Source organism: Leptonychotes weddellii, chromosome 5 (genome assembly GCF_054177405.1).
Source record: "Leptonychotes weddellii isolate Sample4059 chromosome 5, ASM5417740v2, whole genome shotgun sequence".
Lineage (NCBI taxonomy): Eukaryota > Metazoa > Chordata > Mammalia > Carnivora > Phocidae > Leptonychotes > Leptonychotes weddellii.
Genome location: NC_138373.1, coordinates 105,297,991 through 105,320,970, shown reverse-complemented (window position 1 = coordinate 105,320,970; position 22,980 = coordinate 105,297,991). Strand labels below are relative to the sequence as shown.

Here is a 22,980-nt window from a genome sequence, read left to right as displayed (position 1 = left end):
GGGCTTTTTTTTCCTTGCTTTTTTTTTTTTTTCCCTTCTCCCACCCCCTTCTCTCTGCTGATCCCCGCGACCTATGTTTTCCTGGGGGTCCGGAACTCTGGACCCCAGGCACCGGCCACCCCCTCAGGACAACTCGTATCTCATCAGAGCACCCCCTTGCCCACGTCCACCCATAAGCAGATGGCCTCTCGCACCCCCCCCACCCTGGAGGATTTTTTAATGGGGTGAAAATGCCAGTCCCCGAAGCCAGGGTTCCCGGACCCCCAGGGTCGAGCTGGGCGCGGGAGCCCCGCAGGGGCGGAGAGGCCGGCCGAGGTAGGTGGAGGAACTATTTCTTGACGTAATCCGTCTCTGTCGGCCCCGACGCTCCCGCAGTCTCTGCGCGAGCCGAGATCAGCGATTGTCAGTTCGGAACGTGGCTTTTAAAAATGCGTTTTTAAATAGTGTGTATGTATGTATTTCTTTCAGGAGCAGCAGCAGCGAGGGAGGGAGGGTGTGGGAGGGGACTGGGGAAGCTGGGGTGGAGGGAGGGAGGGAAGGAGGGAAAGGGGAGCGTCCTTCTGCCACTGGCCAACTCAGCCCCCCAAATCTGGGGTAGGGCAGCTTGGGGAAGGTGGCCTGCGTGTGGGAGGGGGAGGACCTCGGGACCTCATACACCTTTATCATCAGAAGTCCTCTCTTTGCTTTGGCACAGATATGCAAGCTCCTTTATTTTAAATTTATTGTCTATATCTATTTATCTTTCTTTGCCAGCTTGAAGAAGTGGAGGAGAGATCAGCACAAGTTAAGTGGGGCGTCCCCATCCTGTCTTCCTGCTCACCCTCCTTTGCCCCCAACTCCATCTCTGCGACACCCTGCCCCCCCCCCCAAAGAAGTCACTCCAGGGCTCTGTCTGCAGAGAGCCAGGGTGAGAGCGGGCAAGGCGAGAGAGAGCGACCTCGGTCGTGGGCAAGTAGCTTGTTTTTACGTCCTTCAATAAAATTTTTATGAGGATCATTTGATTGTTCATAAATGTGTCTTTCATTAAATAAAATTGTAGGCTGTTTTTGGAACGGGAAAAAAAGCAACGGAGGGATGGGAGAAAGCAGGAGGGATGGGAGAAAGCAATTTCTCTGGGGTCGGACGCAGGAATTCTGGAGGGGGCAGTGTGATTGTGGGGAAGATCAGACAACTTCGATTCCTCCCCCCAATAAGTTTGTTGCTACCCTCTTCCTTGAATTTGGGGTTTGTCGCCCAGCCCTCTGCTTTCCATCAGACTGCCCCATGGTGGTTTAGTAAAGGTGGGCTTTTGGCAAGCAGGAAATTCTCAGTGTGGGTGCAAGAGAGGGGGGCAGGGAGGTTGGCTGGGGGGTAGCGAGAAGGGCAGGTGACATCCCCCAGAGACATGATGCACCCTAGGGAAGACAGAGTGAGTTTGAAGGAGGGGTGCAATTTCAGGGTCAGAAGAGGAGAGTCCCAGTTTGTGCTATGGGAAATAGGCAGGAGCTGAGGCTGAGACACGGGTTCTGAGGCAGCAGGGAAGGACAAGGATTCCCAGACGGGAGACGCCTGCCCTTCTTTCCCACTCCTGTCCCCAGGAGGGGACCAAACGCTGGGGGCCGGGGTGGAGGATGGTTTTCTCCTGCATCTCTGTTGACCTTTCTCCTCTGGGGTGGAGGAGGGCTAGAGAGAGGTGTCCCAGAGAGTGTAGCATGTGTGTTATGGGGGGGGGAAGAAAGTTGGGGGGGAGGGTAGATCTGCAGCTCGCAGCACTGACCCCAGCTTTCCAAGTCCCCTCCCCAGTCCCTGCTCCTCCCCCTCTCCAGTTCTTTCCTTTTCGGTCTAGCGGGGCTGGGATTTCGACCCACGGGGGGTGTGTGAGAAGTGCCTGGCTGGGGATAGACAACCCGGGGCCTCAGCCTCCTCGCCCTCAGCTCTGATTGTCTTCCCCTCCCCCGGACTGGACTGGTGTGGGAAATCCAAATTACAGCAAGAAACAGAATATCTCTTTGGCCTTGATGGAATCGGGTTAGCTGTCAATCAAAAATTCTCCCTCACTAGTTCAAGGAAAAGACAGGAGAGAACCGAGGCTTTCTCCAAATCCCCAGCACCGTCAGCACCTCCCCCAGCCCTGGCGGCTGGGGACCCTGCCCGGCTCTTGGGCGGCTGCTGGCAGCACTGAGCAGAGACGTGTAGCCTTCAGCGGGCCCGGGACCAGACAGAGACCTAGAGGACATCAGGGGACAGAGCCTGAGAGAGACTGAGCCTGAAATGTAACAACTGAAACACGGCGCCAGGCCCAAGGAGAGGAAGGAAGGAGGGAAAGAGAGAAGAAAATGGAGGATTGAGATTAAAAAAAAAAGGAGAGGGGAGAATTAAAGGAAAGAGGGGGGGCAAGATGAAAAGAGATGGGAGAGCAGGGAGACGAAGGCGTGCAGAGAGCGAGAGGGAGGAAGGGCGGCGATAGGCAGGCGGGACGGGGCAGGGCGCGAGCTGGGAGCAGCCGTGGCATTGTGCAGTCCGCTGGCTTGCCGGGCCTTTGCCGGGGGACCGGCTCCGGGCGCGGCGGCCACTTCTGTCCGGACACAAAGGAGGAAGAGGCCTCCTCTCCTGCCCCTCCCGGGCGACCTGCTGGGGTGGGTACACTAGGCCTCTGGAGGATGTAGAACCCCATCTCAGCCCAGGCAGCCACCCAGGCGTCTGGGGGCTGAGCCACGCTCTAGTCTAGGAGCAAAGAAGACATGATGAAGGAGAAGGTCTCACGCCCCGCTCCTCCTTTTGCGTCTTTGCCAGTCGACCGGGCCCATCTGCCCCAACCTCAGTTTTCCTAGAAGAAAGGCGCCCCTAAAGACCCTTTCCTATGGGTCTCTACTATTTGGGGGAGCCCCTCAGACATAGTGGCTATAAACAGATGCCCCTTTCTGTCCTACGCCCCTTGGCCACTACCTTTTTTCTAACTCTTGAGCTGCCTGCCCACCCTGCTTGCCCACCCAGCAGAGGCAGCCGCAGCGCGGCAGCCCGGATCACCCGGCCCAGGCTCCCTGCTGCCATCAAATTCCCCGTGAAACTGAGGGGAGATTGTCGCCTTTGCCTGAGAGCGCGAACTCAGACCCTCCCCACTCAGGCCCAGACACAGCTGTGGATCGGGAAGCAGGCCTCGCCCACAGCCCCCTCCCCACGGATGCCCCGGTTTGCCTAGGCCTTGCCGAGAGCAGCAGTCCCGAGGAGGGGGGCTGGAAGGGGCTGGGCGTCCCTGAGTTCCCCAGGCCGAGGTCCCTCGGGTTCCACAACTGCATGTGGGCTGTACCCGTCGTCTCTGCATTTGGAGGTGGGATGGCAGGTCAGGGCTCTGAAGCAGAACTTCAGGCTAGCCCCAAACCCCGGCCTGTGGATGTGGGGGCATCAATAAGGAGGGGCTTGTCTTTCCAGGCTCACCTACTCCTGCTGCATCTCCTCCCAGATTCTCAGACTCCCTGTCACCCCCCAGCACGCCCTCCAATTTTCCTCAGCACCGATGGGGCAAACCCGAGGGACTGGAGGACACAGGGAGTCCCTGTTGGCCGGGGGGGGGGGGGGATACCCCAGCTTTAGCTTGCAGCTCTGCATTCACTCTGGTTCTTAGAGCTTGCCTCCGACCCCAGAAGAATTCACTAGGCACAGGAGAGCCCCCTAAGGGGGAGGGGCACCCTTACTCCATCACCTCAGACCTGCACAGCTGCGACCACAACCAAGCTAGCACCATCATGCGAAGGACAGACAGACAGAGAGACAGACAGGTTAGAGTCATCCCCTCCCCTTGCCCTGCGCCTCCCTCTTAGTGATTTAAATTCCCTCCGGTTCAATCCACACCGTCAAGTTCGGATTAAATTTAAAACAGGCTTTTCCCGGTCCCCAGCCGCCGCAGGCAGGGAGCCCCACTCCCCGGGCTCGTCAGCACCCGCCCGCGCGGAGGAGGCCGTGCTCCATTTGCTTTCATTTTCCTTCTCCCCCTGAAATGGGCTCATTTCACCTCTCGGCTGCCCTCTCCCCCTCCCCGCCCCCTCCTCGGTTCCCCTCTACTTTCCCCCCTTCTCGCTCCTGATCCCTCTTTGTTGGGAAAAACACACCCACACACAACTCCTCCGAGCTAAGGCCTGCGCTGGAAGCAGAAACTGAATTCTCCTGGCCCGCCGCGAGGAGACCGCGTCCTGCCCCCACCCCAGGTGGGTATCCGGGATCCCTACACGCCAGGAGTCAGGGCCCTAAGCCCAGCAGGAGTGAAACCCCTAGGGCCTGTGAACGTGGCCCTCTCAACGCCACGGCCTGCATTCCCGCCGGCCCCCCGCCCTCCCGCCCCGCAGCGAACGGGGCTGTTTCCGGCTCCCCCAACCCGGTCTGGTTTCCCAGCCTGGGGAGTGGCTGAGGGAGGAGCGGCCCCAGAACTGGGGGTGCTCTCTGCCTGAAGCCCCCATGGCACGGGGCGCCTTGTTACCTGATCTTTGTGTGATGTGTGTGTGTCGCAAGGAAATTTGCAGTGACTTTGGAGCCCAGACTGAGGAAGCCGAGGTGGCGAAAGGAGAGACAATACGGGCCCGAAGTACAATTAAGGGGCCAGAGCCGCTAGTCTCTCCCCCGCCCTCCCTGCCAGACTAGGAGCTGTCTGGCCTCAAACCTCAGGGCAACCCGCGAACCTGGAGCCGGAAACTCAGCCCATGGCGGAGGGAACCAGAGGATCCGGCAACCAGAAAGCTGGAGGAAAGCTCCCTTCCAACTTGGGGGCGCAGCAGCCAGCCCCGCTGAGTTGCAGAGAATCCAATGAATGAAAGTGCACATTCCGACGAAATTTCCCGATTTTTTCAGCCTTTGGAAGGAGAGCCTAGGGTTTGGGACGTCTCAGACAGACAGACAGACAGGCAAACCGCGTCACCGGAGGCAGACAGACTCACAACATGAGTGTGAGCCTAAAATCAAATACAGGTTCAACATTCCCGAGGCCTCTCTGCCAGGCCGGGCGGGCGCCGATCTCCCTACCTTCTCTCCCCTCCAGGGCGCTGGGCAGAGACCCGGAAGACTCGGTCCCTCTGGCTTGGTCCAATCCCGCCTCGGGAAGCGCCTTCGTTACCTGCTCCTCGGCTCCCCACGGCCACAGATGCAGGGCAGCCGCCTCCCGCCGGGGGAGGGAAGCCCCGGCCACCGCAGCCGCCGCTGCCCGCCCTCCTTCCCTCCCTCCCTCCCTCTTTCTCGCCCTCCCTCCCTCTCTCCCTCCCTCGCGCGCTGCCGCTCGCGGGGCCCTCCCGCGGGCAACCTGTTCTGGACCAAATCCAGGTATCTCCGAAAGAGAGAGAGAGAGAAAGAAAGGACCTCTTATGTGGAAAAGAAAGAAAGACCCTTAACCGCGTTTATTTTCCATGCTCTGACCACTGGCCGGCCTCTGTGCAGACGCCCAGGACCCGGCCCTGCAGCGGCAGAGGTGTGCCGGGCCTGCTGCCTCGCCCACGCGGACCGCCGCGCCCCGCGCCCTGCGCGCTCCACACTCCCGGCCGCCGCCCCCCGGCAGCCCAAACACCACACAGACCTCAAGGTCCTTCCTACAGACTCAACATCCGGTTGCCCGCCTCGCGGCTGGCCTCCGCCCCGGAGCCCGCTCTGCTCCGTCTGCGGCCAAAGTCCACACACAATCCACCTTGTCCGAGCCCTCGCGCCGGGTCGGACACCCCTCCTAGCCAAGACGCCCGCCGGGCCACCCTCGGGCCGCGACCCTGCCCCGGACTGCAAACCCCCTCCCCTGCACGGGACCCACACAAAGCCCAGTGCCCACCCGCAGCCCCCAGTCCCCCGCCGCTGCTGCCCTTCACCTGTTCCCGAGAAAGGCTGTATCTCCGAGCCGAGGCAAGGCCGTGGGCCTGGGCGGAGGGTGCCGGGGAGCCGGGGAGCCGAGGTCCCGGGGAGGCCACAGAGGATCGGCCGGGCTAAGCCGGAGCCCCGGCAGCCCGCGAGTTATCTCAGAGACCAAGGCTCTCCTTGGCGAGCTCTTGCCTTTTCCTCCGTCTCCCGCAAGTCTTAAACACTCACACGCCAGGAGTTCAGCTCTATAAATCCTGCTCCTCTTTCCCATATCATAATTAAAAAAAACCAGTAGGGGAGGTTTTAACTTTTATTGCGATTTCTGGAGTTGGGCTGCGGAGCATATATTAAGTTTACGCTTATGCGCTCTCGGCGGGGAGGGTCCTTTAAGAAATAAAAATCCATCTTAATATCCGCAGACGAGAGAGATAATTTTTTCCCTCCTCTTCACGCTGTTTCTTCTAAAGACTCCCTTCCAGCGAAGCGAATAAATAATCACCATCGCTTTAGCCATAATCTATGGTCCCAGGGCCCCGGGGTGGACTCTGGCCACCAGACTGCCCCTCACCTTGGCCCGATGAGAACTCACCCCATTCCCCAGGATCTGGGAAGGGGGACACCCCAGACTCATGGCTCTGTGGCCACCCCCCCAAAAGCCCACCAACATTGAAACGGAAATGGGGGCAGAGAGAGACCCAAAGCGCAAAAGTCGTTCATTGGTGAATTTCGGCCCATCAGGGACACTCTCTCCAAGCCAGGCACTCCTGAACACCCCGCCCCTGCCTGGGACTCCCTTCACTCCAACTGGCCCTGTGATTCTGACAGCTTGAACACTCAGAGACTGCTAGGGGCTCCCAAACCAGGGGAGCCCCTGCCTGCCTCGCACCAGCTGGCCTTCCTCTCTGAAAACCTCCCTATTTCCCCGGGAGCCATAGAGAGATTTGAGCATTTCCCTTCAAGGGAAGAGATTATTTTCTCCCACAAAGGGCTGGGGGAGAGACAGAAAGACAGACTAACAAACTCAGCTAGGGAGAAGAAAGGCTCTATTCCCATTTTCTCCTCTAGCCTCCTTGGGGTCAAAAGAAATCTCTTTGTAGAAGAGAGAGAGAAAAAAATACACAAAGTATGCTTGTAAAAATATACTGGGAATTTGAGAGAGTCTGGAGAAGACAGAGATAGAGTAACAGAGACCCACACTCATATACAAGGTTAGATACATCCCCCCAGCAGACCACTGTGAAAATATATAACTCTGTGTATATATTTTGTAACAGGGACATAATTTTGTTCCCCTGTCTCAAAGTTTATAATGCTTTAATAATCATAATAATTCCAAAGTAAGAGAACCAGGAGCCTGTCCTTCTCCTTTTGGCTTTCTCTTTCCCAGTCTCTCTGAGAACAGGGGTGTATCTCCCCATTCTCCCTGACCCCCTCCCATTTTTCTCCGCAGGCAGAGAAGCCTCTTCTCTCTAGCAACCAGGGTCAGAATTGAGGAACCAGGTGGGGAAAGGAGGGGGGAAGAAGCTTTGCAAAGTTTCACATTGCTCAGATTCTCCTTTACTCCATTATCCTCCCCTCCTCCCCCTGGCATCAGCCAACAACCTTCCCAACAAAATATGGTAATGGTGGGCGCTGGCAGCCTCCGTTCACCCAGACATCTCCACACAGCGCAAAGACAAGCAGCTGCCTGATAGCCAGAGACACAACAGGCCAAAGCGTATGGGCCACAGACAGCTACACAGAGACTAGAGCCAGGTTCCTGCCCTGATGTTTCCCAGTAGAGTGTGTGTGTGTGGGGGGGTGGGGGTTCTACTTGGACTTGATGGCTTTCCTCTAACCTACTAATACCCTAAATATGCCCTTCTCATGGGGATGGAGCTATAGAAAGGGAAGGGGAGGTGGCTGAGCTGGTGCTCAGAGTTCCCCAACTCTTGGAACCCCCTCCCCCCCACAAGGCACTCCACTTGTCTAAGGGGAAGCTCCAGCCCCAGCCAACTGGAGGCAGGTTTTTGTCTTTGGAGGTTGGCAGGTGAGAAAAGCTAGCCCTTCCAGAGACTCCCTTCTCTTTCTGTGTTCTTCTCTCTCCTGATCCTGCCCCACCCTGCTGCCCAACTGAGCTGGCCCACTAGGCCACCTCTTACTCAAATTCCTCAATTTCCTTGGAATTGGCTAGACTTTCTTTGTCTGTCTCCATCAGCTGGGCCCAGGAAACAATAGCTGCAGGAAAAACTCCTCTCCCTCAGTCACAGGGATTGGGACAGACTGAGGAGTGGACAGTATAAAGCGGGGCTCCCCAGACTTGTCCTGCGGCCCCAGTCACAGCTTGCCCTCCTCAGTCTGTACCCATTTTGCCCTATCTGGGAGGGGGCTGTGGGGCAGTCCCACTAGGGAGGGAAGGAGCGGGGTAGGTGGGTTGGGGCCCTCGACGAAAACCGACTGATGTAACTCAGGCAGTTTCTTGTTGCCGAGTTCAAAACTCAATCCCAACAACATGAAACTACCTAAGCCACAGATCAGCTGAGCGAGCAGGGCGGGAGATTCGGCTTTGCATCTATCGGGAGGAGAAGGGAAGGGGGTTGGGGAAGGAAGAAATTCAGCCCCGTCCCCCTTTCCGCCCCCACAACCTCCCTAAGGACTAGAGAGTAGACTTTGGGTGGCTGGGTGGGTAGGGGGTCTGACTGCCTCAACAGCGTCTGGTCTAAGCAAATTGCTCAGGGAAGCTCTGGTGAAATGGGACCTCCAGCTGCCAAACCCCCGCCCCGCCCCCAGCACCACAGTGGAGTTATTCCCCTGCCTCTGGCCCTGGCCCTGGGGGAAGCTGGAGTGTCCTTCCACTCTTGAGCTGGGTCCCCTGTCTTGTCCATCTGGCTCTCCTGCGCTCTCCTCCTGGATTCCCTCTGATCCTCTCCCTCTCTCAGCTCTGCTTTGCTTCCCTGCCTCTATGGGTGGCCGGGTGGCCGAACCAAGGAGTCTGTGCTTCAGACCCTCTTCCCATCAGGCCACTTGCCTGGCAAAGCCCCGCGGCCAGGGAGCGTGGGGACCGAGAGCCTGAATAAGGCTCAGATCCAAACCAGCAGAAAGCAGGAAACCTAAGCTTCAAGCTCTAGCCCTCTCAAGCCCACCCTCCCTCTTCTTCCCCCAACAGACGACCAGACTGAGCGACATCTAGATCCATGCGTCGACCTCAAGGCGACCCTAAGTGCCCGCGCAGAGAAAGAAGCCAAAAATCACCGATTTACCCCTTTAACCGCCGAACCCCACGGCAGCGGGTCGGGGAGGGGAGGAGAAGGAGCTCCCGGCCACTGCCCTCCGCTGCGAGCGGCCACAAGGCAAGCCTGGGCTCTCAGCAGGCTCGGACACCCGAAACACCTTCCTCCCTGTTGTGCCCGCTGCCCGCCGGGCACCTGGGGATGCCGCTGGTCCCCACTCCGCCGCCAAGAGAAGAACAAGAAACCGCTTCTCTTACCTTGTCGCCGCCTCCTCCTCCTGCCTCCGCCCGGGCTTCTGCTGCTGCTGTCGAGGTGGGGGGGGGTGGCTGAGCTCCTCGTCCCCCTCCGGCGGTTAAGTTTATTCCTCTCTTTGGATAGGTGGGGGGCTCTTGGGGTTCCCCCAGCCGCAGTGGGGTGCGCCTGGCCCAGCACCCCAGGCAATCAGATCCGTCTGCTCCTCAAGATTGCAGTTTGCTCTCTGCCTCTTTCCCTCCTCCAGTCACCTTTAAATGCATCTTTTACTGCAGCACCACATTATATTTGCAGATCATAAAATCCACCTCTCGCGCGCACCAAGACCGTCCTGACATTACTGTTTTATGACCTTGACTTATTGTGGTCACCTGGATAATATTTAAATCAACGTTATGGTCTCTCACTTACATTAAACCCGCCAAGAGACATTCTAGAAAGGCTCTAGGAGATGAGTCGAACACAAAACACACACATCCACACACTCAGTCTCTTTTGGGGTGGGGGTGTTGCTAAAAAACACTTAAAAACAAAAAACCACCCATTTGAACATTACGATTCTGGAAATTTATTAGGATTTTCTTTTCCATTAAGGAAGCTACATGCAAAAGATACAACATACAGAATATCTTTAAATAACACAACTCCCAGACAGGGACAGGGCGATATTTAAAGGGGGAGGGGCAGTCTGTCTTTGCTTCACTATGTTCTATTTTTAATTTTTAAAATTTTTTGTATTCCTCTGGATGGAATTTCTGAGGTGTCAGTGGCGGGGGGAATGTGTGGGGTCTTGGGAGGATGGGAGAAAAGCAGAAAGCAGTACAAATACGAGACTTCAAGCAGATTCTCAGAGCAACTGGGAGGTAAAAACACGGAGAGGGTTTGGTGGAGGCGCTGGGCGCTAGGACAAACACACAAACACTAGCTGAACTTTCCAAAACGTCTATTACCCTAAGGAGGAAATGCAGCAAGGAAGGAGCGATTCTGACTGTGCTCTGCGAGATTACAGACCTTCTCCGGTTGATTTTTTTCCCTCTTTTTCCCCCTATGATCGGGTGGATTCGACCTTAACTTTGCATGGAGGACAGGATGGTGTGTGTGAGTGCGTGGGTGAGTGAGGGGTTGACACACACACCAGCCACACTCCCACCCTCATCTATGCGGGCACACCACACCCCACACCCCGGCACCCCATTTCTCATGCTTGAGGTGGATGCATCTTCGCAGCACGAACCATAGGTCCCTTGGAAGGAGAGTCTGAGGTCTTTGCCTTTTTTTTGCAGGCGCGTTGCATTTATACTCAGGGAGGGAAAAAAAATATACCACCAGGCACAAAGGGAGGAGGGGCGGGGAGAGGAAGGAGTGGGGAGAGAGGGGAGGGGGAGGGGAGGCCGCGCGCTCAGGTGAAATTAAAATTGGAGGTCAGTTCCCGGATCCGATTCTCTCGGTTCATTTTCTTGAGTTTCATTCTGCGATTTTGAAACCAGATTTTGACTTGTCTGTCTGTAAGGTTAATGGTCTTGCTAATCTCCAGGCGGCGCTCTCGCGTCAAATACATATTGAACAGAAATTCTTTCTCCAATTCCAGCGTCTGGTGTTTAGTATAGGGGCACCTCTTCTTCCTTCCGCTCTTTGCTGTCAGCCAATTTCCTGTGGTGTTTTCTGCCTTTATCTCCTCTGTTAAAAATAACATTATTTACATAAGTATCCCTCGAAGAGGCAAACCCTCACAGCATGCTGCAGCCTTGGCCAGCCTGCTGTGGGGGCGGCTCAGGGAGCACAGGGGAGCTGTTCTCACCCCACAGGCCTGGTTGGTGGGGTCCTCTTGGGCTCAGGGCTCTTAGAATTTCTTTGGGGTCTAGACTTACATGGGGAAAGACAGAAAGCTCTTGCCTCCAAAGCATTTACTAATTAAATGACCCAAATCCACCTTGACCTAGCAGATTCTGAGTACTCCCACTCTCCCTCAGCTTCCTGACCCTGGCGGGCGCTCTCAACCTCACCAGGCCCTCCCTCCTCTCTGTTCCATTCCAGTTCTGGAAAAATCCAACTAGAAGGAAAAGCGCTTCCCAGGCCCCAGACGGGGTTGCAGAGTGCACCCTGCTGCCTAGAGCAATTCCCAGAGAGCTTTGACCCCTTTCAACTCAGTGGAGGGACAGAGGGACGTGGCCTTAGTCCCTATGGCCAGAGGCCATTGCAGTTGTCCCTGTACCAGACCCCCAGCCCTTGTTCCCACCTGAAGTGCCACAGAGCAACTCTGCCCCTTTCAATCTCCCGTTGCCAGTTCTTCCTCTCCTGGCCATTTCCCCCAGGTGTGAGTGGCTGAAGCCGGGTTGCTTGTGAAGGCAGCGGAGGTCAGGGGCAACAGCTCTGGGGCATGCTGAGGGGTCCTCAGACAACTGCCCTAGCCATAGGACCTAAGGTCAAGGGAGAGAGATATCCTGAGGAAATGCAGCCTCCTGGAAATCTCCATCTAGTCTCTATAGATATGAATGCCTGTATGTACATGTATATTCCTGTAGAGATACACACTCCTACACAAATGTACACACGCACATCTGTACACATGTGTCTATTGATAGAAGGAGATGCTATAGATTTAGTGTGTATTTCCCATTATCTTATTGACAGCTTCTCTCCCTGGTACACATTCTTGCTGAAATGGACCAGCCTTGCTCCTCAAGCAGCAGGAGAACCCTTGGCCATCCTTTCTACGAAAAAAACCCCAGAGTCCAGAGACCCAAGAAGGGCACCCTGCAAAGGTGGCTGCTGGTGGCTCTATACTCTATCTCCCGCCTTTGCCAAAAGGAACTGCCAGACTCCTGGATCTCATCTTGATGGGGAGTGGGGCAGGGGCCCTAGGGGAACCGAGAGGCACCAGGGGAAAAAAAAAAAAAAAGGCAAAGTTGAGGCTGTAGTTTAAGACATCTGAATGTTCTTACTTCTGCTCCCGCCTCTGCACCTGCAGCCTCTTGCCAAATTGTTTAAAGGTTCTCATTTTCTCATTGGGGTTGTTGGGTTTTGGGGGAAGGGAGAAATTACAAATTGGGAAGTCTGGCCAAAAGCCCTCTTGCCTCTGGCCTGGTGGAGACACCATATGGGGGGGGGAGTGGAGGCAAGAAGGGCACAGGCAAAGTGCAGACCGAGAGGGATTAGTTGGGGTGGAAGGGCTTAGGTTGTTGTGGGGAGGGCAGGGGAGAAAGGGGAGCCTACCGGAATGGGGGCAGTTCGAGTTGGGAGGTAGGCTTGTTAACCTTGACTTTGCTTTTGGTGGGGCTAGGACGCAGCTTTTCCTACCCTAGAATTCTTTCCCAACAAAGCTCAGGGTCTGGGGAGAGGGCACAAAACTAAGCTTTCCTGCTGCACATGTGTCACAGGGAAGCTTCGTGGGTGTGCGTAGCTCACTCCCTCCCTCAGCCTCATGAACACACCCGTGCTCATCTTCTGGCTGGGCTCTCTATGGGCTGATTTGCCAAGGCCACCTTTGCAAAGGAGACCCAAGAGAGCAAGGCTCTGCCCTTGCCCGCCAAAACAGTGCGTGTGTGTGTGTGTGTGTGTGTGTGAGCGGGCATGTGTGAGTGTGCGCGAAGCATGTGAGAGGCGTGTGTGTGTGACACAGGTCGCCGCCAGGCACGCGTGTGCACCGCATCCATATACAAAGCGCCACAAGATCCAGGCCACCCCCAGTCTGCTCAGCTCTCAGGATCTCATCTGCCTCTACATCCAACGAGCCCCACTTATATACAGCCTCCAGTAGTGAGTGCCATGGGAAACAGGTTTATTCCTCTCCTCCCAGTTGGGCCTTTCTGGATGCTTTTTGCTCTAACTTTTCAGGGAAAGTCGGTCCCCTCAGGCTCCCTCCACTGCTCCCGTTTCCTCCACATTCTTTCTCCAGGCGTCAGAGAAAGGTCCTGGAGGCCCCCAGTTCCTGCCACAGAAATGAATCTTGAACCCTGAGCTTGAACTCTGGCTAGGCTTTCTCTTTCCAGGCAAAATCACAATGAAATCCAACTAAAGCAACACTCCCTTTCAGGAGAAAACCGCTTGCCACGCACACAGAAATTTCCCAACCACTCATTTGTAAGCTGCTTTGGGAAAAGAACGAAAAAATATTTTTTTAATTTAACTAGAAAAAGAAGAAGAAATTTAACAGGGGAGACAAGAAACTTACAACATTCCAAATGCCCTGTTCCAACGCCGACCCCAAGCCAGGCGTCTGGGGGAGGGAGGGACGTGGCAGGCAGCCCATCACCTCCACCTCTTTCCACCCCAGCCCCCGCTGCCCGAGGCCCCCCGGCCGAGCCCAAACCGCAGGAGCCCACACCACACACGCAAATCAGACCCACAAACAGCAAATCGCGCTTCGAAGGAAACAATTTTCTACTGGGAAAACGCAGTAAAGAGAAATCCCCCTTCTCCCAAGCCTTCCCTAGTCCCTGGCCCAAGATCGCCATTTTAAGCTTTTTGCAAGCTTCTGACCCGAACGAGGGACATCAGCTCCCCAAGTCACCACCATAGAGCAAGCAAACCAAAGCCAGCAAGCGCCCGGGAGCCGTCATCAGCCCTGGGCAGCCGCAGACGCCCGCAGGCTGCCCGCGGTGCGCACCACTCCCGGGTCTCGGCGCCCACGGCCGCTGCCGGCCCGGCCCCTCCACTCTGCCGCTTACCTTCCTTAGCCAAATGACGCGCCACCAGCCTGGCGCTCAGCAGACACGAGTCGCAAGCAGGGATCGCATTCCCTGGACTGTCCAGGGCCTCCTCGGCCCAACCCTCCCCGCTGCCCCAGCCCCGGCCACGCAGACCAAGTGTCCGAGCGTCCCAGCCGGGCCGCCGCGGCCCAGGCAGCCTTACCTTTCGCTTCGTTATCCGAGGTGTCTGGGCTGGAGTCCGCGGTTTTGGCCCGCTCCTTTTCTCTCTCCAAGGGGCTGCCTTTTGGGCCCGCCAGGCTCTGCTCGGTCTTGATCTCACTGGGGCTAGGGGTCTGGCTGTCGGACTTGGGGGTCTCAGGGAAACTCACTTTGCCCCCGAGCTGGGGCGACTCCAGATGTTCGGCGCGCGGGTTGAGACCGGCCCGCTGCTCAAAAGGGGCTTCGAAGTCGTTGGCCCCGGCACAGTGGGGCGGCTTGTCCAGCGCGGAGTAGCTCGGGCTGGCGCGGTAGTAGCTGGGCACGGGCACCTCGTGCTCCCCGAGGCAGGACTCCTGCAGGGGGTGGGAGTAGAGAGCTGCCTCGGGGCCACTTTTCGCCCGCTTCTCTGCGCTGTACATGCAGCAGACATTCTCCTCCTTGACACTAGGTGGGTAGGAGCAGGAGGACAGCGGCCTGCCAACAGGTTGTTCCAGGCGGTAGGTGGCTTTGGGGTCGCCCCAGGAGTCCAGCTGCGAGAGGTAGGACGGGTAGGTGTTGAGGGCGAGGTTGGGACTGCTGCCCTCGTCCCTCTTGGAGAGCGAGGGCGCGAGCCCGCAGCCCCTCATCACCCCGCAGTTGAAGTCACTCCCAGATTGCATATACATGCCTGCGCTCCGGCTATAGCGCTCTCCTCCGCCCGGCGCAGCCAAGGGCTCAGCGTACGAGTTCGGAGTTACATTGCGAGGGCATGTCATTTTCAGAGAGAGGGGTTTTTAAGGAGCAATACTACAGCGGAGGAGCTGACATCTTTTTTTTTCCCCATCCGGGAGGGGGGGCGGTTGGAGGGGCGGGAGGGAAAAGAAGGGGAGGGGGGGGAAATATCAGCTCCATAATTATCCGCGCATTCGGTCCTCACCATGTGACGGCTAGACCAATGGGATTTGAAAATGGCCTTGATGATTCAGACGGCCGTGACGTCAGCGGGGTCAAGTTGTCGGCAGGCGGAGCGCGCAGCGTGGAGTAACAGCGCCACCTAGCAGCCGCCTCGGGGTAGGGGCGCCGGAACCCTTCCCCGCGAACAAAGGAAGCGCCCCCGGGGCGGCAGGGGCAGGAGAGGGGTGGAGGAGGGTGGGGGGGGGTTCTAGGGAGAATGGGGTTTGTTTATCCGGGAACCAGACTGTAACTGTTGGGGAGAATGGGGCGGAGAGGGGGACATGCCGGAGAGAGGGAGAGAGCAAGGCAACTCGGGGCTCAAAACAGTCAAATTCAAATTAAAAGGTCAAGACACGATTCAGGTACTTCTTCCCTTCTCTTTTACCTCTTCTTTACCTCTCCTTGGCCCTCGCCCCCGCTTCTTCCCTTGGGATGGGTGTGGGGTGAGGTTCGGAGGGTGGGGAGGGCTCCAGTGGGCAGAGAAAGGGAGGAAAAAGTTAAGGAATCCCAAACAGAGCTAAACTTTCTGCTCTCCTGCGTCCGGGTTCGCCGGGCTTGGCCTGGGAGCTCAGTTCGGGGACCTCCCTTCCTGGAAGCTGGTTGAGTTACAAGTTCCCTGTGGGGGTTGAGGGGGGAATCTCCAGGGTCTGGAATGGACGAGGGAGGGGGTCACCATCACTTCAGGGCTGCTCCAGGAGGTTAAAGGAGGTTTCCAGTGGATCTAGGGGTCGAGGAAGGAGGAAGCCAGAGACCAGAGGCGCCGGCTCCCCGACCCGGGAATGCAGTCTGGGCCTGGCAGTGGGCGGCTCCTGGGTCACCATCTCAGGGGCTTGGAAGGCTTTGGCCTTGGAGTCGGTTCGGCTTTTTTGCTCCAGGCCTTGGCGGCCCTTGCTTTCCAATTGACCTTGCCCCCACTAAAACAGGGAATATTCCCAGAGAGGAAGAGGGAACCTGCAGGGCCTCGGCTGGTTTGTGGGAGTCACGTATCACACGGGAAACTAGGACACCAGATGTGACAAAATCCGACCCGGAGCAGTGTCCTTTACAGAGCGAATGAGCTGGGGAGCATTTGTGAATGGAGAAGAGGAACAAGCGTGTTTGTGTGGTTTTTATTTTTTTTTAAAAAAAAAGAAAAACGAGAAATAAGGGACAAGGTATGTTTTAAATAGTTCTTTCCGTTTCTCCATCTCCTTTCTCCCAAAGCGAACTAAACTCTCCACCCCTTCCTCAGGAAACGGAATCTGGAAAATAACTTGTCTCCGGTCACGCCGCAGTTTCCCATGGACGAAGCCTCGGGTTTCGATTTTCCAAAGGGCTGGAGCCTGGCCAGAAAAGGACCGGTGCTCCGGGCACCCTGGCGTGGAGGAGTGCGGAGGCTGGATTGCTTCTAGAGAGGCCCAAGCCCGCGGCTGTTAGAAAAGGATTTCGGAAGGAAATCCACGGAACTCCCTCATCCAGGGGGCAAGAGATGAGGCACGGGGGTCCGTGGGCCCTGGGAACACTGGCAGAAAATGTGTAATGTGTGACTCGCTTGCAGGGCCAGCCAGGGGAGATTAGAAATGGTTTTGTGTTTTCATTTGCAGGGGTCACCGTGGGCTCGGCACAGGGGTTGGCCGGGGCAAGGTTAGGCTGTTTAGGCCCCAGACAAGACTTGGGACAGCCCGGGCAGCCGTCAATCCAGGGAGCCATTTGTCCCACCTCCCACCCCGCGGGAAACGGCAGAGACTTTATGGCCACTCTGTTTGTATTATCTGCATAAGTCTTTCCCCACCAGTTTGATCGAAACTGTTCGCTTTTACGAGGACCCAACGAAAATTCCCCGTCATATTTATCAGCCGGGGATAAAAATTTAGTATGGGAACTGATATTTCCTCATTTATGGGGCGATGAAATTAAAGACCAAAGCAATTGAGAATTATATGGCTTTGGGGGGTTCCCTCCCCCCTCTTTCACATCTCCTTTATTTTCCCGCCTGGTGTTCCTGTCCGTGGAGTTTGGCATCCCAGTCCCCTGCCCTTGCCCCCTGTTTGGGGGTCTGCTGGGCCCTCCCTTCCACACCCAGGTACCGCTTGGTCAACCCTAGCTTTTCCTGACTTTTCTCTCGGTGTTAGCAGCTGGTGGCCGGGCCAGGGCTCCTGGAGCCTCTGCCCGGCCAGGCTGGGATCTGGCTGGGGGGGTGGAAGATTGCCAAGAGTCTCCTCACAGGGGAAGGATCTGAGCCTAGCCTGGGAGGGGGCGAGGGCGGTGGCGGAGGGTGAAAAAGACAAACTCCAGATTACCTCTCAAAAAACAGCAAGCCCCAAGACTTAAGCTGGGGAACCAACAGGAGAGGAGCAGAGTCCCTCCGCCTCAGGACTTGTCTCTCCTTACCAGCCCGACCCCCATCCCAAACTCACTCCTTACCTCAGTTCTGGGAGGGGTTGGAGCGGCTTCAGAATTCTTGCCATTATTAATGGAAATAATCCCCCCCGGGAGAAGGAGCCTCCCGCCTGGGCTCTCACCTCCTCACAAGAACGAATAGTGTTTAAAGTTGAAATAATTAGAAGTATGATAAACATGGCCCATTAATGAAAAAAGAAATCAAATTCATCAGCCTAAGTGGGACCCCCGGTGGGACAAATGTTTGCTTCTAATTACGCAGGATAAACGCAAACCCGGAGCTGTTAAACAAGACCCCGAGCGGAGAGCGGACGCAGACTTGAATAACTTGGGGTTTTGCAGACTTTGGGATTCCGCCGCAGTGGAGGCGAAAGAGAGGAAGACGTGAGGGTGAGGACAGGGGGCGAGGGGAGCATTTGAGCGGGTCCAGGAAAGTACAGTCGGATGTGGGTTCCAGCCCTGCCCCCTTGGGCTCGGTCTTTCCCGAGGCCACGAGCAAAGGCCGTTTCCATCCTCTTGTCCCGGCCTGGCGTTCAAAGGCACTCGGGCTGCCACGGCCATTCCGCCTGCTGCTGCTGCCAGGCACCCACCGGTCCTACCCCACAGAGCCAAGACCCTCAGGCCCGCGCCCCTGAGGACCTGGGTTGGGGTCAAGAGAAGTCTGTATGGCTACACTCAGCCTGTTAAACCATTTCCCCAACTTTCTGGGAGTGCTGAGAGACCTGTGCTTATGCCTGGCTCCGGGGGTCCCCTTCTTGCCTCAACTTGGGGCTGTGAAAATCCAGGGGCGGCAGGCCAGAACAGGGCTCAGCCTGCACCTACATCTTGACCAATCCCACCCACCCCAAGTGTCCTGGCACTCTTCCTGGACCCGAACCTGGATGGACAGCAGAGACGGGGGACTGGGCCTCCTGCTGCCTGTAGAACTGTGAGCCAGAGAGCGGAGGTGGGTGCCCCTTGCTCGCTTCTTGCATATTCCAGGAAGATCTCTTGCATATTCCAGGAAGATCGGTGGTTCCAGAGGGCAGGCCGAGGGCTGGGGCACTAGGGGTCCCCATGTGAAACAGAAGAAGGAAAATATAGTGCTCAACGAACAGAAAGGAACCACGGCTGTTTCCCTGGTACCAGCCCTCAACGTGCCCCCAGAAACATCCCGAGTTTTCCAAGGAAAGTGAGAGTTTCCCCAACAGGTTAAAGAAATCGTCTGGGAAATTCCAAAGGTGGAGTGAAAAAAAGGAAGAGCGTCTTTCCCTTTGGGGTAAAATAATAAAATAAAATAATAGTAAAGTTGGTGTATTGAAATCTATCTCTTCAAGTGAAATGGAAAATAAAATCACACCAGCGGGGAAAGTTGCAGGCATTTTTCCTCTTGTTTTGGAGGCCCAGAAAAATTATTCTCAACCCAAAACTTGAAGGAAAATTTTGCTTTTCTCCTTCACTAACACCGGGCTCTGCCCGGACTGAGTTGGGAGCAGGGAAATACCAGGCAAACTGCAGAATGCTCAGAAGCCCAAGAGAGAGATTTTCAAACAGGTACAAGAGAGACATGGGAGACCCAGGACCCTTGGAGGGCCTCTGGTCTACTCCGGATCTCGCAGCCTCCCTGGAAGCCCCGCCATCAGAGTCCCTCTCACATCTGGACGCTGTACACATTTGCCCCTAGATGCTACGGAATTTACCGTTTCCGTACTTGTCTAACTTGCGCTTCATTGTGCGCACACAGCCACAAATATTCACCTTTACCTAAGAGACGTGCTCCCCACGATCCCCGCATCCTGAAGTCTGATAAACCTGCGCCAGCCCAACTCCATTCTTGCCCCGCCGAAGGGCGGCCAGTTATTTAACTTTGCCTCCTGAATTGAAACCAGACAGCCAACACTTCGGAAAGAAGCTCTGAGAGAAGGAAACAGATGGGAGGATGTCTTGGTGGGGGGAAGCCTGGCCCCCCACTTTAGTGATTTGCTCCCAAGTTGCCCCAGTAGATTAGGTTTCCAGTGGGGAGTCAGGGCTATGGTTGGGCTGGCTGGCTTCAGAGAAAACCCCCGCTCCTCCCTTACCGGCTAAGTGCCTTTTCGAAGATCCATTTTGCATCTTTTTTCCCTCTTTCTCCTTTCTTTTTTCTCTCTCTCTTCCTTCCTTCCTTCCTTTTTTTTCTTCATCCTTCTTTCTCTTTATTTGCTTCTTTCTCTTTCTCTTTCCTTCTCTCTTTTCCTGCAGTTCATTTTTCCCCTTCATTTTTTTTCCCTGATCTTTTCTCTTTTTTAATTCATGGTTTTCTTCATTTCCTTCTTCCTTTTTTCTTTAGGACACAATTTATTCTTGGCTCTTTTCTTTCCTCCTCACTGCTTTCCTTCCCCCTTGACTTTCGGTCCCCCCTAGCCTTTCTTGTTTTTCTCTGTTGTGCAGAGCTCAGGGAGGAGAAAGCCCCAGGCTCGGGTGCATCTCTCTGCAGCCTCACTGCTCAGGCTTGGAGTTGACCTTCTCCGGCCTTCAGCCTTAATAACTCGGCTCCTCACAAGGCGAAGTGTAGGCCTGCAGTGGCCGGCGGCCAGGCCTCAGCAGTTGCCATCAGAGGGAAGGAAAACCTGGCGCGGGCGCACATTCCTACCGCCCCGATGGCTCCCTGAGGCATCCGGTCCCAGGGCTCAGGTACCTTCGGTCCCATTACCTCCAAGGAGGCTTGTCCCCCAGGCCTGTCTTTGGAGAAGTTGCTCCATCTTTGTCCTGACCTCCAGAGCTGAACATTAAAATAGGCTCAATTTGAGCCGAAGTGGCATCCCCAAGGCTGGAGTCAGGGGGAATGAAGGAGTGGGGGCTCTGTCAGTCCCAGATGAGCGTCAAGATCTGAGGGGGTCACCTGTGGGCTTAGCAACGCAAAGCCATGTCCCCACATGGGCACCTTTGTTCTCTGTGCTTCCGGACTACAGTCTTGCAGTCCTCTGGAACCTCTGGGCAGAAATTTCTTGGCGTTTTGAATTCTGCCTTTCTTCAAACCCACTGTGGACTTTGCAAGAAATAGGGATGCAAGACTGTGTGTGTAGACTCTCTCAAATTGGCGGTCTGAGTCAAGGTTATGGGTCTCTACTTTGTGTGGTGGGTTGAGGGAGTGTTTGGGGTGTGTGTGTGTGTGTGTGTGTGTGTGTGTGTGTGTGTGTGTGGAGAAAGAGAGAGAGAGAGAATGATGCCTGCAGGAGAACAAGAGGGAGTGATGGGGAAGGTCTGGTCCTGCTGACATTGCCCAACTTTGGGGGTCTGCAAGGGTATGTCTCAAGAACAGAGTGGCCAGGACTCTCTTGCAGGCCTGTAGCCTCTGTGAGCTGGTAGACCCCAAAGCTCGCTCCAAGGTGGGCCTCAGGAAAAGACTGACTACAGCCTTCAGCCTGTTTTGCCTTAGGCAGAGAGAGGCAGCTTCAGATGCCACCACCTCCCCCACCAGGGCCCCAGAACCTCTCTCCCCACAACCTCCTAAAGATCCTGAGCTTTCATTCCATGGCAAGACCAAAACTTAAAGTTTTTTTAGAAAGGAGGAGGAATCTTGTAAAACTTTTATGCCAAACAAAGTTATAAAAACTTCCCGGGCATTGCCTTTTCCAAAGGTTTATATGAATAATAAAGAGTGTAGTCGCGTGCACAGGGTTCTGGCGGGCTCTGAGCAGGAAGGGTTCAGCAAACAGTATTATCCAGCCCTGGGGCACCAGGAAACCCCAGGGACTGCCCCCTTGAGGGAATATTGGCCCAGAAACGAATTGCCCTACAGATTCCTGAGAGGGGGCGGGGAAAGGGAAGAGGTGGCGCCCTTGACTTCTTGAAGTTCAAAGTTCTTCTTTGCTCGGGTGAGAAAATCCCCCTCTGCCTTCAGCCCACTCGAGAAATTAGCCCCAGGTAGTTTTTCTCCCTCTGGTTGAGAACAGGCTCTAGGTATCCCCATGTCTGTGCACCTTTCAGACACCTGGTCTGTAGCTTTCTTGCTTTCCCAAAGCAGAGCTGCCCACCCTCTCCATCTGGGACATCTAAAACCTGTGCGCTTGCTCTCAGAAGCGCCTGTGTGCACTTACTTCTAAGGGGCCCTTGTATCCCCATTCCTCAGCAACCCAGGGGTCTAAGGGACAAAGAAACCCCAAACACAAGGCTGGCCCCAAGCCGTTTCTCTTTTCAAGTCCCCAAGGTTCTCCCTGTACCCCTAAAGCCCATAGTGAGAGGGGGAGGGGCCCAGAGTGCTCTCTCTCAGCCCACAGCACTTAATACCCTTGTAAACTCCCACGTGCGCTATAAACTTGGATTTTTACAACCAACATTCCTCCTTAGCTCCGAGAAACTTTGAACTCGGCCTCGGGTTTATTTACTGGGGGGGGGAGGGGGTTGGGGAGCTGGGAGCTGAGAAAAGCTGGAGGAGAAGAGGGGGAAAATGCGGGGCAAGAGGGTAATGGCGTGGGGGTCTGGGGTGTGTTGGGGGAGCCAAGACTATCCACTGTGGGTTTGTTTACTGTTTAGAGCGGAAGCATTTTCTAACACAGGCCAGACTGGGTCGTTAAGGGCGAAATGAAACTGGGTTTAGAGGCATGGGGGGTGCTTTATGGCGGCGTCTAGACGAAGCTCTTTTGTTCCAGGGCAGCGCCTTGGCTGGAGGGGATTACCCAGAGAGGCTGAGCCCAGAGTGCAAGGGGGGTTGGACATCCCAGGGGCCAGAAGATGGGTTTGTTTGGGGGGGACAGAGACCCCTTTTTTCTCTTTTTAGAGGGTCGCCAAGGACGGGCAGGTTCCTGGGCCTGGGTCATAGAAGCCTTTGTTTTTCTTTCACTATGACCCCCTGCCTTCCGAAATCCCTTCTGGGGCCAGGGATCTTTTCTGGGCTGCATATTGCAGGGCAAGTGATAGCTGTGGGTTTTAGATATTTTTCTCCAAAATCCGAATCCATTTGGAGATTAACATTTTGCTCTAAAAACAGGTTTGCTTCATAGAGTTATCCCCATCTTATTTTATAGGAAACATGGCCAGCATGCCAATATTCCTTGATATGACTAGGGGATAAATATCATACCGAGAGAGGTCTTGCGCGTGCACACACACGCGCACACACACACACACAGCGCCCTCAGCTGCGTTCTTGCTGACACTGATAAACACTGCCAGTGCTTACACACCCCAGAGGCCACAAGCCCTAGATGTGCATGGGGTCAGGTTTACTCCATAGCACAGGCCGAAAACATACATATAAGATTTCTTCCCGTGTGCACAGAGGCACACCAACTTCAATTACTTGTGTGGGAGCACATAAGGGAATTGTGGGGCTCTATATACACCTTAGCTTTCAGATTTTGTCTCAAGACTCACATTTACGAATTACAGATTCAGATAGCTGAGCTGCATGGATCCCTGTCATCAAAAACAACGCCGGAGCCTGGATGTGATTGCCCATTATCGGGGTGCTTTTGTCTGTCATTCCACAGAATCGTATTGACAAAAACATTTTCTTTGAATTATATAAGAACAGTTCCAAAGAGAGGGAAAAGATGAGAGAAACCGGTTCCAAATCTTTGCCCCTAAATAACGAATTTGGA

The 22,980-nt window shown here is 55.4% G+C and overlaps 2 protein-coding genes and 2 long non-coding RNA genes across 6 annotated transcripts; 3 read left to right on the top strand and 1 right to left on the bottom strand.

Annotated features, from left to right (window-relative positions):
• The first annotated feature begins 7 nt into the window (after window positions 1-7).
• On the top strand, window positions 8-996 carry LOC115937598 (uncharacterized). Its single transcript, XR_004072859.2, has 2 exons — window positions 8-315; window positions 754-996. It is a non-coding gene; the product is annotated as an uncharacterized LOC115937598 (long non-coding RNA).
• Window positions 997-3,406: 2,410 nt separating this feature from the next.
• On the top strand, window positions 3,407-6,301 carry LOC145721799 (uncharacterized). The gene is made up of 2 exons (XM_081821763.1): window positions 3,407-4,181; window positions 5,006-6,301. The coding sequence occupies exon 2, from the start codon at window positions 5,108-5,110 to the stop codon at window positions 6,020-6,022; it is 915 nt and encodes a 304-aa protein (XP_081677889.1). The 5' UTR covers window positions 3,407-4,181; window positions 5,006-5,107; the 3' UTR covers window positions 6,023-6,301.
• Window positions 6,302-9,815: 3,514 nt separating this feature from the next.
• On the bottom strand, window positions 9,816-14,956 carry HOXC10 (homeobox C10). Its single transcript, XM_006728695.3, has 2 exons — window positions 14,115-14,956; window positions 9,816-10,940 (listed from the first exon to the last, which is right to left on the bottom strand). Exons 1-2 carry the CDS (start codon window positions 14,863-14,865, stop codon window positions 10,663-10,665), a joined length of 1,029 nt encoding a protein of 342 aa, XP_006728758.1. The 5' UTR covers window positions 14,866-14,956; the 3' UTR covers window positions 9,816-10,662.
• A 305-nt stretch (window positions 14,957-15,261) lies between these two features.
• On the top strand, window positions 15,262-18,709 carry LOC115937597 (uncharacterized). Of its 3 annotated transcripts, none has more exons than XR_014145712.1 (5): window positions 15,262-15,405; window positions 15,967-16,197; window positions 16,275-16,516; window positions 17,685-17,812; window positions 18,426-18,709. It is a non-coding gene; the product is annotated as an uncharacterized LOC115937597 (long non-coding RNA). The 3 variants fall into 3 exon arrangements; XR_004072855.2 differs by having other exon boundaries at window positions 16,275-17,105; XR_014145711.1 differs by having other exon boundaries at window positions 16,275-17,812.
• Window positions 18,710-22,980: the final 4,271 nt, after the last annotated feature.

Coding starts and splice junctions, on each gene's coding strand:
- LOC145721799 (XM_081821763.1), top strand. CDS start 5,108: ATGCAGGGCAGCCGCCTCCCGCCGGGGGAGGGAAGCCCCGGCCACCGC.
- HOXC10 (XM_006728695.3), bottom strand. CDS start 14,865: ATGACATGCCCTCGCAATGTAACTCCGAACTCGTACGCTGAGCCCTTG. Junction 10,941..14,114: donor CTCGGATAACGAAGCGAAAG/GTAAGGCTGCCT, acceptor TATTTTTAACAG/AGGAGATAAAGGCAGAAAAC.